Here is a 17,051-nt window from a genome sequence, read left to right on the forward strand (position 1 = left end):
TCCGGTACCGTACCATGGAGAGCTAGGATAGGCTGGACAACACAACGACCCCCGCCTTCCTGACCCTTCCGCACACTCACTCACTCACACACGCGCACGAATCCAAATAGTAACTGATCATGAAACAGAATGGCAAGAGAGCCTGAGGTGATGTGGTGATGTGCTCCAGTGTTGTATACTGTAGAGCAGCTCTAGGCCTATAGCAGCACACACTGACAGGTTGAAATACAGCATCAGTCTGTCTTTTCTGCAAAGCTTCTTTACTCTCTGTACTCTCTGTACTCTCTGTACTCTGACAACTGCAGCTCATTTCATTTTACAACATCCGGTGTTGGACTCACATTCACACAATGTTGGCTGTTGTGTTATTAATAAAGTTATGCTATTATTAGTTATTAATAAAGTGTGATGAGATTATGTTGTGATATGGCGTCAGGAAAATGAAATAATTCTTCTTACAGTAATCCACGTGAGTAAATGTTAATAAGAGGTTTAGTGACAAAGTGCTTACCACTGTAAACATGAATTTAAATAGATTAGTGTAATGGAAGCAGCAGAGATGGAGATATCCTGACTTTTTGTCAAGATAATATGAGTCAAGCTCCTACAGTATAGCATTGTATCTTACATGTTCTATATGCAGCCAGTATAGCATCACTGAACCTGCTGTGTGGTAAATGCCAACAACCTGAGTGTCAGTTTCTGTGTCTTCAAGCCCAGGCTGAGATAACACTGATGAGTCTTTTCCAGCTGTAGAAGACATCATTGAAATGCTTTCAGACATGTGCAGTAAATGAATGGTCATGTATAAAATCAGTGGAAAAGCAGACTCTCTGTTTCTATGGAATGCAGTGTGGTTCTTTGTGTTAGTTATCCTGACATCCTTAACATGTTAAAGTGTGAATTTAATCTCTGAGTGCAGGTAGAAAGCATTCAATCTGAGCATGTTCAAAGCTCATTGCTGAAAGGTTTAATCTGTCTCATCAGCATGCAGTTAATGATCTGATAATGTGTATTTATTCTAATCAAGTTAATGTGTCTTTTTTAGACCCACTGAAATCCTACTAAACAGAAAACCACAGAAGAAGAAGGAGGAGGGATGGACTCCATCTCTATGATGGGCAGCAACAGGAACCCTGTGTTCCTCACAGCATCCTCCTCCCACTTCCTCCATCACAGCCAGGCCTGTTTCCTGACCAACAGCATGAAAAACGGTGGTGTTGGAGATGGAGGGACCACCTGTCTGCCCGCTCAGCCCACAGTGGCTATCCTGGGCTCAGGTGACTTCTCCAAGTGCCTGAGCATCCGCCTGCTGCGCCGGGGCTTCCATGTGGTGGTGGGCAGCCGTCATCCTAAACTAGCAGCCCAGTCCTTCCCCCATGTGGTGGATGTGACACACCATGAGGATGCTGTGGGGAAGGCCAGTATTGTGTTCCTAGCCATCCGCAGAGAGCACTACTCTTTACTGTGGGACCTCAAGCATTTACTGGAAGGTAGTTAACAACACACACACACGGGCGCGCACACACACACACACACACACACACACACACTGATATCTATTTTACACTCTGACTTCTTCATGTTGACTAAAGGAATGCTTGGTATGGTTTGGTATGACACGTGTATAAATGTCTTTTGTGTAAATGGGGTGAAAATCAATCAGCAAGAACACAGATGACATGGTCCTTTAAGAGGCAGAGACAGTGCAGTAGTGTGGGTTTCCCTGAGCAACTGCATCATTTCCTGTAGAGATGAGGAGACATGAATGATGAAGTGATGTTTTATTATCCACACTTTTCAGTTTTCATTTAACTTCCTCACTCAATGCAAACACTGTCATCTTACTATCGAGTAATGCACTGATGTAGTGTTTGATAACCACATTGTAAAAAATATGCATTTTATGTATATATTCTGTATATATAAGAATATCGGCCAATATATTGATATCAGAATTTTTTTAATTGCCTAATATCAGTATCAATATCAGCCCCAAAAATCCAGTATCGGCTGGGCATTACTTGTAACAATGCATAATTACTATATAATACTAATAACATATGATAATAATGATAATAATAATAATCCAGATATTCCAGAAATAAAATGACCATCTTGAAATCCTTAAAATGACATCTCCTCCTCCCTTCTTACAAATTCAACAATCAGTGAAAAGACAAATATCAACTGCTGACCAAAGGAAGTACTTTACTGTGAAGTCCATTCTCTCTGTGTTTGTGTACTGGTTGGACCATGATTGTCTTCAGAACTAGTTGTGATGTCACAAATAATGCTCATAGGTGCACTCCTTAAAATCATATTTTTAATGAACAGAGAAACTTTAACTTTGAGCAGATAAATGTGAAAACAGACTGTGTACATTAAGCATTCTACACATTCAACTGTAATAAGGACACATTTGTGAATGGAGGGAGACTTTAATATAGTATCTTCCAGTCATTTCTTCCATGTAGTCCTTGACTAGTTATTGCTGAAGCTAGAATATTGATGAGTATATTTCAAATGTAATGTGAGTGTGGCTTGTGTTTGTGCAGGGAAGATCCTGGTAGATGTGAGTAACAACAGGAGGGTGAACCAGTATCCAGAGTCTAATGCTGAGTATCTGGCTTCACTGCTGCCAGACTCCACCGTAGTGAAAGGATTCAACGTCATCTCAGCCTGGGCCATGCAGCAGTCCTGCCCCAAAGATGCCAGCACACAGGTGCAAACAGCTACCATTCTAACTCACAGTCTATTTCACAGGTTTTATGAAGGTTTGCAGTCAAATATGATCACTTACATTAAATCACTCAGCTTATCTAACGTACACTTCATCACATGTGTTTTCTGGTACAGCTAACACTGTGACATTGACTGTGTGTGTGTGTGTGTGCATGTGTGTCTGCCTGCGTGTGCGCTCGTGAGTGTGTGTGTGTGTGTGTGTGTGTGTGTGTGTGTGTGTGTCAGTGCACTCTGACGCATTCACTCTTATAATTTTAGCAGGGATTATGAAAAGAGCCGTGAGCCTTCACAGCCAGAGCATATTAATTCCCACACAATAATAAAACGTCACAGACTGACTGATGAGGATTTTTCTCTCCTGGCTGTAGATTCTGCTTCATTTTAAACCTGAAATAATCACCCAGCCAGTCAGCTCTGCTCTGCTCTCCCTGCTTTGGATTATAAAACGATGACTTCAGTCCTGTCATTAAGAAGCTTCTTAAACATTCAAAGCATACAGTGCAGTGATGAAGTACAGATCTATTACAGCAGGATGATTATTCAGGACTCAGATAATACTAGTCCATGTACAACACTTTTTAAACTTTCACCCTTCCTCAGAGCACACTTTTCTCAATACTTACAGGTCAAACATTTTGTTAAACATAATTTAAAAGAATGCTGAAACCCACCAAGTCTCTTTATGCTTTAATGAAACACCTGGATTCTAAATATCTAGCTCATTATAACTTATGTTGCTGTTTTCTACTACTACTGTACTATTGTGACTATTGTATCATCAAACCATATCAGTTCGGCCTGGGAGGAAGATCTTGGTGTGGAGAGAAGCGAGATCCATTTAGGTTCAGTTAATGATAGATTATTCTAAAGAAAAGGTGAAGTGAATGTGCAGTTGTATCTGATAGTTGTGACAGGTGATCATTTCTGGTTTTGTCTGTCCCTATGTGGCAGGATATCTTTACTTGATGTTTCGAGCACAACGCTCTTCTTCAGACTAAAAAACAACGATAGAAAGTGACAAAAAATGAAAAAAATCCCACTTAATACCTTACAGGTGTACATCTAAGTGAAAACAAAAGAATATATAAATAAAAATAAAAATATATGTAAATAAATGCAAAATAGTAGTACTATGACTCATATATGATCAACTAAAATAGTTGAAAAATGGACAAATAGTTGAAAATAATGTATACATATGAACAAAAGATATATGTGGGAATATTCTAAACAAGATATCTTTCATCTAAATGAATAAACTCATGATAAATAGATCCATCACACATAAGAAAATAGCATTTCATAGATGAAGAAGATAGGAGCATAGTCTCTTTTTCTCATCTTAGTTCAGTTAACAGTCACAGGTAATTAGGCATGGATGTTTATGTTTGGAGATTAACTTCATTAAACCAAATGTCTGCTGCTAATAAAGTGATTGTGATGTAGAGGTGAGTCGTGTGAACATACCTGCAGGTGGAGCTGTTGTGTCATTGAACCAACTGGGTTGAGCTGTGTGTGGAATTTACTCAGTACAGCTGATCCCAGTGCTGTTTAATTCTGATGTAAGAGTTAAAACTACATTTCACAAGCATAGCACAATGTACGTCAATATACCTGGTTGTAAGTCATAATAATGGGGAAGCCATTATTTAGGGGAGTTGATGTAGTCTCATTGTTGTGCTTGAAAATCAGGGTCTCACTAAGAGAACAGTAAACTAGTAGGGATTTAGTAATCACTAGAACTAATGAACTCACTGCGGAAGTAGCTCCACTAAGGAGGGACTACTATAATGCAGGTGATAGCCTTACTATCCTAAATAGTTTTTATAGTGTTTCACTATAGAAGCAACATGGTCAGGCAGTGTATCAGAGTTTATGAATAATACTGTTTACATCCATTGATGCAACTCAGTGTCCAACAGGTGGAAGCAGTATTTAAAAAAACAAATCTTACTATATACAGGAAAGTAAATGTGAAATGAAATGTGGAATAAATCAAATCCACTTTGGCAACGCAACAAAATGGTTTAAAATCAAATCTACATCACTGGCCCCAACTTATTTAGGAAAAATGGTTGTTTTTAGGAAATATCCTGCTCAATATTGACTCAAATTTAAATGAAGGAATACTCCAAAAATATATTTTGATTTGATGTTTTAAAATGAAATAATATAAATTCACTTAAATACACTGTAGGTGGATACAATATTTAATATTTATCATTCTTTTGTGGTTACACCATTTGACATTTTCAGGAGCATTCAGTCTTACTTTTGGTAAAAAATGGTGCAAATGTCATTTCAAATGATATAAAACCAACAAAGACACAAACTATACATTTTAATAAATCTGATGCTGCGTTTAAAACTAGCTTTTAAGACATTTTTAAATTTCTCATCTTGCCAACCATTATTTGTCACTGATCCATATACAGTCATGATGAGTTTTCCAGGGACTGTATCTGTGTGGGCTGATTGGTGGAAGTCTGGTGATATATTTTTAATCCCAGTTATTATAAGACAGTTCTGGCTCTGTCATGTGTCCTCCTTTCTCTGTTCCATCCCTGTTATTTGTCTTCACTGCGTCTCTAACCAGTCCTCCTCTGTAATGCTGCTTCTGCGTAGGTGTTCATCTGCAGTGACTCTGTTGAGGCTCGTCAGCAGATTATGGAATTAGCCCGCCAACTCAACTTCCAGCCGGTGGACATGGGCACCCTGTCTTCTTCACGGGACATTGAAAACATGCCTATACAGTTATTTCCTGGCTGGAAAGGCCCCGTCCTCGCTGCTGTGGCCCTCTCCATATTCTTTTTCACCTACTCATTTGTACGGGATATCATCCATCCCTATGTCAAAAACAAACAGAGCGACTTCTACAAGATCCCCATAGAGCTGGTGAACCGGACACTGCCCACTGTTGCTATCACCCTGTTAGCTCTGGTGTACCTGGCAGGTCAACTAGCTTCAGCTCACCAGCTTTACTATGGCACCAAGTACAGGCATTTCCCACACTGGCTGGAGGGCTGGCTGCAGAGCCGTAAGCAGCTGGGCCTCCTCAGCTTCTTCCTGGCTGCTGTCCATGTTCTCTACAGCCTCTGTCTACCAATGAGGAGGTCTGAAAGGTACCTGCTGCTCAACACCGCCTACCAACAGGTCAGTAGGATGGCCTGATGGCTCTCTCAACATGTCCATACACACTATACTACCATCTGTTTTTGTTGCTTTCTTCCTGAACAAGTTGAAAGCTTTGATATCAAACCATGTCTGTGTGTTCAGTAGGGAGTGTTTAAGATAATTTAGCATGAAGACTGAGAGCAGGGTGAAAACTAGCATGGCTCTGTCCAAAGAAAGCAAGCAAATATGCCTGTTTTCACTAACTTGCTCCTTTAAAGATCCCCTCATCACATTTATTAAGACATATAAAAATGCTCTGCTTGGAACAATATGTGTTTGATAGTTTTTCCAGAAAAAAAAGAGTTACCACGTTAAATCCATGAAATGTTGGTCCTCTTTCTATGATGTCAGTAAAACAAATCATCATCATAGACAATAAAATGATGACAGTAATAATTTTTTAGTATACATGCTAATAAAGTCATTATTGCAATTTTGTGTTGGGTAGTATTCCAGTATAGAGCACTGCTGCACATTAACAGGAGGTTAATAAGGACTCATGTATGCCTCTTGCAGTTTAATGATTGATGCCATACATAAAAACAACAAGTGAAAGATGATGAATGTGATGTATGTGTTGGCAGGTCCATGCTAATGTGGAGAATGTGTGGAACGAGGAGGAGGTGTGGAGGGTGGAGATGTACGTTTCTTTTGGGATCATGAGTCTTGGGCTCCTCTCGCTCCTGGCCATCACCTCTATCCCATCTGTCCACAGCACACTCAACTGGAGAGAGTTCAGCTTCATACAGGTACACACATAGTGTTATTGCTTAAATGGAACCTTGTTTGTCTTGTACAGTTAATATAACTAGGGTTTTTTAAACTGTGAGGCGGCTGATTTGGCTGCTTATCAAAATGATGATCACAGCAGAGGTTGAGCAGGTTATGTACAGTACCACCATGTCTTTCTCTCTTTGCCTCAGTCCACTCTGGGCTACATCGCCCTGCTCATCGCTACCTTCCACGGTCTGCTGTTTGGCTGGAAGCGAGCCTTTGAGGAGGAGGCCTATCGCTTCTACCTGCCCCCAAGCTTCGTCGTAGCCCTAGCCCTGCCAGTGTGTGTGATTCTGGGGAAGGTGCTGATGTTGCTCCCTTGTGTGGCCCAAAAGCTCCACCGGATCCGCCGAGGCATGGACAGCAGTCAGTACCGGTGTCAACGCCTGGAGCCAGTGGGCTCAGCTGCCCATGTTTCACCTGAAAGAATCACCATCATGTGATGACTGCAGCTGTATGCACATATCCTGCCACAGTTCGGTGTTTCATTGAAACTGATGTTATTCATTTGATTCTCAGTGAAGCTGTATTTTTATGTTGTTGCTGTGAACAGGTTTTGCAGACATGTGAAATGTGCATCTGTATCTTATTAGCTGTTGTAAGTATTCAGATGACTGGATGATTATTATGTCACAGTTGTGTGCCCATTTAAGTTGTATTGAATATACATGCCTTGTCAGTATCTTAACAATATGATCCCAATACTGTGCCAATACATTACCAAGACATTACTCTGTGATATCAACTATTGGTCATTACCTCAAAAAGGAATGTAACCAACCTGTGAACAGCTGTATTATGTGCAGTCTGAGAAGAGATACATTTAGAACAGAAAGCCTGTGTTTCAAAAGATGTGTTGTTGACCAGGCAGTGAGTGGCATTATGGGAAGTGTAGGATACAGTGGTTTTGAAACTTGGCCTATGCTAGGGACTGAGAGTAAGGATATCTTGGCTTCTGCTTATTCAATTTTTGACCTGTCACTTGTGATTCCAACAACATCATACATTAAGTCACCGTAGTAACAGTTTAATCATGGGTTTCAATTTGTAGATTGACCAATCTACTCAATACATTTTTTGGGGGGGTTTTTTGACTGTATCTGGTGTGATTCTGAGGACAATGCTATGAGGTTGGAGCATTTAGCTGTTTCTTTTTTTTAAATGTATTTCTCAAGCTGCTAAGTCCAAGTTAAGCAATGAACTTTCTCTCTCTGTGTGTCAGTGGTTCCTCTCTTCACAAAATAACATAGAGTTGTGTGTATAGAATAAATAATTTATCAGATTACAGAATATTGTCATCTCCCTCATCGTTTGAAATGTTCTCTTCATTAAAATGTCCTGCTCCAAACTGGTAACAAATAGGTGTTGTGGTATCTATTTTATTTTTTCTGTCTGGTTTGTATCCATCTGCCACGCTCTTATGAAGACCTGACTTTGATTAAGACATGAACATATAGTTTTTATTAACTATTCTTACCATGTCTGGTTAGAGACATTGCAGGGTAGTACAGTAACTGTTAAACAGCACCACATCAAAATCAGTTTACTATCCTCATAATGCATACAACACAGCCTACACTCTTGTCAGTGCATTAGATGTACAGTACTGTGCAGAAGTCTTAGGCCATCACTGGCTTTGTTGTTTTAGCAAAGTTTGAATGACTATCCATATTTATTTTTCAGTCTTTTTATTAAGATACAAACAGAAAATACAAGAAATATGTACACACATTTTTTTTAAAACCCCTAATTTTAGTAACAAAATGTCTTCTACAGGCAAAGTCAGTATTCAGTGTGACCTCCCTTGGCACTAAACACAACTTCAACTCTTTTGGGGAGACTGAAGTTGATTGAAACTGATTTCCCTTTGAGACTGGCCTTGCTGATGCAAAGTTATGATTTTATGTCTGTCAGATTCTGATCTTTGGCATTTTGAATGGAATGATGTGATGGAAAGTTGCTCTTATACATATTAGCAAGCTTCCAATGAGTTAAACAACATGTGTATGTACTGTAATGCTCACACCTGGTGTAACTGAACTTTTTCACAGCTGTCATTTTGAAATGAAAGTAAGACAAATACAGATGTTAGCAATGACATTAATTAAGGTTCCATTCCATTTAGGTTTAAGGGTTTCTGTTATTCAGGTGTAAGAGATCACACTAAATACCTGCTACAGTTTGTTCCTGTTTTTTAAACGCTGCTTACACATTCCCTGTATTTTCTGACACTGGGAAATCATACATGGTCATTAAAGCAAATCTAATGATGGTACTGTAAGTGCATACATTACTGGGTGTATAACGTTTCATAGTGGTTTGATTCTGTTCTTTTCAACACAAACAGACAGGTGTGTCTGTGAGACAGTCCACACATACACAACCTTTCACATCACTCTGTTCTTTACTTGAGGAAAATGAAGCTCAGACTGATTTTCATTGGGATCTTATGTTTCAACTCTTTGCAGGTTGATTCTCAGAAATGTGTACTGAAATGTTTAAAAAGCAGCGGCTGCCTGGTTGTTTAAATGTAAAGTTATGTAGAAGTAACAAGTTTAGTCCTCTCTAGTCTGATATGTGTCGTCCTTCTAGAGCTGCTTCCATGTCTTATGTCATTTGCAAGGTAATATGAGAAGGAAAGAAGAGGAGAGGGTTTGGTTGGTGCGGTTGAGGTGTGATCCTGCCCCTGAAACTTCACTGGATACGCTTCAATAGCCAGGACCACACTATCAACCAGATGCATTTTAATGAATTTATTACCAAGATTGAAGGGGGGTTGTCCTTCTAGAGTCTGCCACAGAGCCTAATGACAAACCCCCAAAAGCTCTAGTTTACTTAAGATGAGCTTGGATGGATCTGATGGTAGGTTTGGGAGGACCACTGACCCATGACTTGTATAAAAATGCTCTGGAATACCATTGCTGGAGGTTGAAGTCGTGAAAGAGTGTGTGGGGTAATGAATAGGAGATAAGCCAGGTAAGGACAGTACATGACAGAAGAGGTGGGGGAACCAGAGTCAAGTAGTCATTTATCTGGATTCAGAGATAAAAAAGAGGATGTGACAGTGTTGTGCTCTGAGATGAGCACAGAGATGCAGGTTGTTTCAAAAGGATCCAGGGGCCATTGGGCTTTCAAGTAGAAAACAGATGTGAGGCAGCCTGATCGACTGGTTGTAGTTTGCTTTAATACCATGGTGTCATCTGATAAATGAGTCTGAAATGCAAGTGTGCTGGTTCAAAGTGAAGGGTTGGAGCAGTGAATTTGGAACATCTGAGAAAAGTGAACAAAGCAAGCAAGAACATGGCTTCTAGAGTTTGAGCAACATGAGGATGTGATGTATCTGAACACACATTGGCCTCAAATCTCAGTAAGATGTTTTCATCCAGATATTTCTTTACAGCAGGAAGTGGCTTTTTTTGGCTTTATTTTCCATTGAAGAGGTTTCATAGAGATGAACAGGGCTGTGCCTCCATCACTGTAACCACTTTTTTTTTTATACATTCATGATGTAGATATAAAAAACTTATTCTAAGGTAACAAAAGCACAATTCTTATTTTCAGGTGATTAAACACTAACTTATAATATTATATTCAATTTCTGTCAGGTCTGTTCCACTAGATGTCACTGGTGGTGTTTCTAAATGAGAAACATCATGTACATGCAGACCTCGGACCATTCCTTACTTCCTTACCTTGCAAATTCATGAATTAACATTTGACAAATAATATAGTAACATAATAAGTCATAAAATCTGATGATGTTCTGCTCTCATTGTTAAGGCAGCAGTGACCTCTGCTGTCTCTGATGAAACCTTGCATCACTTGATAATTCATCTTCACTTTGTATCTCTTTTGCTTTTGGTTCCTACAGTTGGCTGTTGGAGCTTCACAGTTCAGAATGATGTATGTGTGGGTTTTCACATTCATCAGTTGAAAGTGGAAGATTGATGAGCATGATTTGTGACATCACAACTTGTAATAGTATTTATTTACTTTCCTTTTGTGCTCATAAATACACACACCTACCTGAAACCATTTTATTGAAAGGTTTCTGTTTAGGATGACCCATGTGCTCTAACAATTAAAGATATATGGTTATTGTGCATGGTACATGACTATACAACACCTGCTCCTACAAGCAGCTTATCTTGGATAACTTCAGTCATTCCTCCAGAGGAGGCTCTGACTGTTCCTCAGCAGAGTAATCCTCAGATAACAGTTAACTCTGTGAAAACACATTTTGGAAGCAGTCCCACCTGTTGATGTAATTGTGTTGACTGCCTGTCACCAACATGTGAGCAGGGTTGAGCCTGTGTTGACACTACTGAACCAGCTGGGTTCTTTCTGTTTGTTCTCTGTGTGGGTTTAACTGTGATACACAATATGAGGAGAAGAAAAACACTAAAATAGTATTAAAATAATTTTAATGAAAAAATCATTCTTACATCCCATTATACAAACTCTTCATAAGTAAAATTAAACTTAAACATTTTGATTTCACAGGTTAAGAAATAAATGGCTAAAATCAGTCAACTCAGTCATTAAAAGTGTGCTTTGAGTTGGCAGATGCAACGTGTTAATGGTGCAGGAATACAGACAGTAACTTCTTTAAAGAGATACATATGTCATATTGTGCTGAAGAACAGTGAAAACTGATCATCATTCTAAAGCAAATTGCTTCAAAAAAAAAAAAAAAAAAAATCTCCTTGAGTCAAATGTTTTCTTGATACTACAGGAGTCATGTGCCTTTTGCCAAGATATGGATTCAAACATATCAAACTGCTTTGGAAATAAAAGTGTAAATACATCAGCTTGTTGGTAGATGGTCTCACATGTATTCATGCAAATAAAGCATTTTACAAGATACCTTCCATCATGATATAGCCAAGTAGCCTCACACTACTAACAATACTACTGTGTAATGTCTTTGGTTGATCATTAGCCGCAACTGTTCAATTAAGCACCCAATTAAATCACCCACACCCACAAACCTGGATTTTAGTACAAATCGTAAAGTGCACCTTATTGTTTGTTGTTACCATACACGAAAATGGGGAGTCCACTGTCCTGTAAAGCTGACACTGCAGGAGAGAACCCTCTAAAATGTTCCTAAAACTCACTCATGTATGTGAGCGCGCAGCTGCTCCAGGTGAGGCAGCAGCTCCTGGGCGCTGGGTCTGCAGCGGGGCTCTCCACTCCAGCACAGGCTCAGCAGAGTGCTGCACAGCCGGCCCTGCTCAGACTGGAACACCGCTCGGCCCTCAACCGACGGCCGCAGATTTTGCGCCACAACCGCGTAAAGCACGTGCTGCCTGTCGCCGGTGTATGGCTGCTCTCTAGTAATCAGCTGCCACAGAGTGATCCCAAAGGAGAAGATATCCGCTTTAGCAGACACTCCTTCTCCCTTCAGCATCTCCGGGGCTCTGTGCGTGTACGTGCCGCCTACGTGGCTCAGATAGGGACTGACAGGAGTCACCTCGCACCCACGGTCCAGTTTCAGAGAACAGCCGAAATCGACGATTTTGCAGACGTCATCACTGGAAACCAACACGTTGGCTGGTTTAATGTCAAGATGCACAATACTGTGAGAGTGAAGGAACCGCATTCCATGAACAATGTCTGAGGAGTACCTGAGCCACCTGTCCGCCTCCAATGGTTCTGCACATCCGTAAATAGTTTGCTGCAGATCTTTGCTCCCTACAAACTCCATCAGTATGGTTCCTATGCAGCTTTCATCTCCAAACCCCGCAGGTACGCAGGTGGTCGCCGCGATGACGCGCACGATGTTTTTGTGGCGCAGGTGTGCAGCATTGAGCTCGGCCCAGAAGCTCTGCCGTGAAGCCAGCTGGTTCTTTACGCACTTCTTCACTTTCTTCAGCGCGACGGTCTCACCGAGGTACTTCGCTTTGTAGACCGAGCCGAAGCCTCCAGAGCCCGCAGGCTGTACGGACTGCAGCTCCTTCCAGTAGATGACTGAGGACCAGAGCCGGCTGGTCACTCTGCCGTGGAGCCGCTGAGCAGGCACCTGTAGAGTAGAGCTGTGAGGATGTTTGGTCAGCGGGCTGCTGCACGTCCCGATGTCCACAGTGGGGTAGATGTGTTTGGGTAGCAGGCGGGTCGGTGGGATTGGAGAAGGCATGATGCGTTCAGTGTGAGGAGTGCTGCAGACTGAACAGAAGCTGTGCAGCCTCAGGGCTTTTTAACACAAGCAGCCACACCGCCGCTTAGTGTTGAGGAGTATAAAATGCTCTCTGTTTGGGTTCAACGGGTTCGTTTAGATGGTTCAACTCAGTTTACTCTACCGAAAGTAGGAGAGGACAGGCTAACATGAGCTACATTTATACTATTCTGTATTAGATGAGTACATGAATGTGCACGTGAGTTAAAAAGTAACCACCGTGTGTGTTTGTGACATGGATGTGATCAGCAGCAGTTGTGTGTGTAGTGAGCAGTTTCAGAAGTGAACACTGACAAATGAGAGCTGGTAGCTTCAGCATGAGGCTGGGGGAGGGAGCTGCACTGAGTGATATGTTACAGCTCAGAGCCTGTGTTTGTCCTTTTCAGTCTTTCCACCGAGACCTTTCCAGCATGCAGGAACAGACAATCACATTCTAACAACTAGTTCAGTATAAGATGGTCATGATAACATCACAGCAACCAGCATGCTGCGTCACCTATTCATGCTATACTGTATTACTCAGCACTGCTCTTTAGTTTTTAATCTCCTGTAACTGATCACATTCTGCTGATACTTGGAACTTCAGGCTTTGACATCACATGCATGTCTTTTTTCCCCCAAGACTGCCGGAAAACTGACCTTGTGGCCAGTTGTGAATGAATTCAAAGGGATTTCAAGCAAACATACGATCACGGTTAAGTGTGAGAAACATGAATGAAGGTGTAGACAGCAGTGAGTGCAGGACCCAAGGATGAAGTAGCAAAGAGTATAATATATCCAAATATTGTTAAGTGAGATTTGATGGAAATTCTTTTGACTCTTTGATGGGATTGTTTAGCATTACCAGTAGATTAAATAAACTCATGACATAAATGAATGAGGATTATGAAGTCACATCCTGGTTTAACTGCATCATATTAGTGTCAACACTTCCATAGCACCGTAAACATGTACCTGAGATAAAGCTGTTCACAGTAGGATAGGAAACCAAACTTCAAACAGTCATCTACCATGTGAAGGCTGCTTTGCTCACATTGGAGAACATGAGACATGCTCTGTGTTTTCCACAGTTTTTACTTCTTATGATCCACTGAGTCACTTTTCATCCAACATGCATACGTCTGAACTGTGACACAACAATGTAAATCTAAAACAACTGCTTTCACAAAAACCCATGATATAAAAGAAGCAAGAACTGTCAACAACAATCTGAATTCAAAAATGTCAATGAAATAAACAGCTGAATTATTTTTGTTACATTAATTTAAAAAAACCCAACCAAGATGAACCATACCTTCATACGTCATGTTGGCATTAAAATGGTCTCAATGAAAAACTCAATGATTGTTGAGTGAAGTTTGGTAATATCTTGTTCTAGTTTGTTGAGCACCTATACTTCCTAAAGATATTCAGTAGTAACGTAAACAACCAGACTTATAGTCGTCAAATCTCATGTGTGTGTGTGTGTGTGTGTAAACCTGATATATCATGTAGGTCCAAACTCTTCATCACAGTGAACACACACATTGCAGTTTCTTTTGATTCAATCCCACACACACTACATTGCTACCACAAACACGGCTGAAAGTATAGTCCCTAACAAATACACTACTTCCTCCTGTTTTAACATTAGTTCAAATCTACAGTGAGCATCTGAGGAGTGAGTGTGAGGAAATGACTGAGGCTTTTAGAAAACAAAACAACTTTATATTTATGAGGTGTGAAAGATCTATGTATGAGTTTGAGCAGTATTCACTAGGGCTGGGTATCAGTACTCCTTTAATGTATCGACCCATATAAATCAATACCAAGTAGTATGATAACGTCTCCCATCAAACGATACCTGCAATCCATCCTTTTTGTACCCAGAGCTAGAAATATGACTATTTGTATGGACTTGCTCACAGCCAATCAATACAAGCGAATGAAAAGGAGGAGTGGTAACATTTTATATAATGTAATGCTTCTATTCACATGATGCTATAGATTTAAGTACTCAGCTAGTATCAGTATCATTGTAATGGTACTTAGATTGGTACTGGTATCATCATTTTTTAATACCCAGCTCTAATATTCACACTCAGTTTTCTACATAGTGTTAACCTCAAACTCATACATTTAATGTTATGAACACTTTTCAGTGTTAATGAATGTACAAGTTGTAATGTATGCATATCCTATCTGTCCTTTCAGATGCCTCTCATACCATGGCAGTCCTTAAAAGAAGCTGTGACACAGACACACAGATGGAAAGTCATCACCACACAGACTTGCAGTTGGATCCTTCTCTTATGTTTATTGAACTTTCAGTACATTGCGTAAAAACACTGGAGTTGATGACTGCAGCTCTTCTCTCTTATAGCAGCAAGGTATGTAAATCAAATCAGGTTATTCTGCCAGACAATAAATAATCTGCCTCTTTGGATGATGTCAATGTTTAAAAAACAACAGATAAAAGCTGCAGCATTTCTTTTTATTTTACACAACCTATAAACATATACATATATATTTACTTATATATGTTTATGTGAATTACTTAGCCTATATTTATAAAAATACAACAGTAGTTTGTAAAATAGATTTGAAGTAAAATGTTGAGAAATAGCATGAGTCCATCATTGTCACAGGATGGCATTGTTGAAATGCAACGCATAACAAAACCAACATGGCTGGAATGCAGTTCGTCTCTGAACTTCCTCAGCTCGTTTTGGATGGTGTTACGTGGAGTCATGTTAGTCAGCATCAGCACCAACGTCTTCATCTCCCGCTGAGTGACTTCACTCAGAGCTTTCTCCCACCATGACTCAATTTCCCAATATCACAACACACAGGTGGGGTGGGGGTGGGGAGCCATGTGATATTACAGGCAAGTCTGTAAAAAGACTACAAAAGTCACAGTACAATAAAAATATATGTAGCTATATAGTACAACCAGGCACACACGTCAACTGTTCAGCTAAACTGGATACTTTGTTTGTACAAACGATACATTTAAGAACTAGAAAAGAGGTCTGTAGCACCTTAAGGAGCTTTAGAAGTATGTTAGCAGCTTGATCCAATACCAAAATATATTGCAGTATTGCAGTGTTTCTTACATACACATTCAATAAAGTTCACTGGTACCACTGAAGCTTATAAAGAAGTTTGACATGAATTGCTGAAGGTCTGTGCCTCTCACTGAAGAGCATCTACTGTTCACCACATGACTACCGGAGAAACACTTTACATTAGCTTTAGTTATGAAACACGTTTCAAATCTGGATCAGCTTTCTTCAATGAGCTTTTTCTTTTTTCTTTCTTTCTTTCACCTTTGATCCACAGTTTGTTGCTTTTATTAAATCTCTGGATTCTCTCACATAGTCCGTAGAAATTATACATCAAGTTCAATTTAGCTGATTGGAAAAGTTGTGTTCAACAGCTTTCAGACGGTAACCAATAAGAAATCAAGTATTATTATTTTCAAGATGTCACACTGAGGTCAGAGGATGACTGAATAGAAGAACAATCATCCTGTGAAACATATATCCTGTTTGTCTTTTTAACAACTAATTCAACAACCCATGACCAGAGGATTTAAGTAAGTGCTATATAACAGTCCATTTAAGCTTCATTATTGCCTGTGCTCTCATCTAAACCAGCCGTTGAATATCCAAAGAAGGCCTTATGCAAAACCTTTTCCCCCAAAGAATCTGTGTTTAAGGTACATGATTTGTTAAAAGACCCCTCAATGAGATACACAGAACACTTGTGCAAGTAAAGCAAAAATGACACTTTGATAGGAAAAACACTGGCAAAATTGTACCTGTAAAAATAAAACATTTTATATTGTATTTACATGTTATTGTTCTCTAAAAGAGCTAAATAAATCATCTATACATTTGTAATAAAGGTTTTAAACATAAAGGTATTGGAGGAAATAAAGGCATTCAATTTACAAAAAGTGCTATGATTACAAAAAAAAAGTAGCAACTTGCTAACATCTCTTGTAAAACCACAACCTTCACAAGATACAAATAGCAAACTTCCATAAATGCTTTGAAACATTACACATTCAACTCTACATTTCACACAACCCAGAAAAAATATCATCTCCATTCATGTCTAACCAGATCCTGTCATTCAGGAAGGAAAGAGGAGGCAACAGGGCGACTTAACACTTCTAGTTCGTCATCAGTTTTTT

At 39.8% G+C, this 17,051-nt stretch overlaps 2 protein-coding genes across 2 annotated transcripts; one reads left to right on the forward strand and one right to left on the reverse strand.

The window, feature by feature from the left end:
* Window positions 1-1,099: 1,099 nt before the first annotated feature.
* Window positions 1,100-7,136, forward strand: steap2 (STEAP family member 2, metalloreductase). Its single transcript, XM_053342514.1, has 5 exons — window positions 1,100-1,493; window positions 2,559-2,725; window positions 5,371-5,898; window positions 6,504-6,668; window positions 6,843-7,136. Exons 1-5 carry the CDS (start codon window positions 1,100-1,102, stop codon window positions 7,134-7,136), a joined length of 1,548 nt encoding a protein of 515 aa, XP_053198489.1.
* Window positions 7,137-11,809: 4,673 nt separating this feature from the next.
* mos (v-mos Moloney murine sarcoma viral oncogene homolog) lies at window positions 11,810-12,832 on the reverse strand. The gene has a single exon (XM_053342378.1). The coding sequence runs from the start codon at window positions 12,830-12,832 to the stop codon at window positions 11,810-11,812; it is 1,023 nt and encodes a 340-aa protein (XP_053198353.1).
* Window positions 12,833-17,051: the final 4,219 nt, after the last annotated feature.

Source organism: Scomber japonicus, chromosome 21 (assembly GCF_027409825.1).
Source record: "Scomber japonicus isolate fScoJap1 chromosome 21, fScoJap1.pri, whole genome shotgun sequence".
Lineage (NCBI taxonomy): Eukaryota > Metazoa > Chordata > Actinopteri > Scombriformes > Scombridae > Scomber > Scomber japonicus.

Bases quoted from the DNA above. Each gene is read 5' to 3' on its own strand.
- steap2 (XM_053342514.1), top strand. From the start codon at position 1,100: ATGGACTCCATCTCTATGATGGGCAGCAACAGGAACCCTGTGTTCCTC. The intron at 1,494-2,558 runs GTAGTTAACAAC...GTGTTTGTGCAG, and splicing joins CCTCAAGCATTTACTGGAAG to GGAAGATCCTGGTAGATGTG. The intron at 2,726-5,370 runs GTGCAAACAGCT...GCTTCTGCGTAG, and splicing joins CCAAAGATGCCAGCACACAG to GTGTTCATCTGCAGTGACTC.
- mos (XM_053342378.1), bottom strand. From the start codon at position 12,832: ATGCCTTCTCCAATCCCACCGACCCGCCTGCTACCCAAACACATCTAC.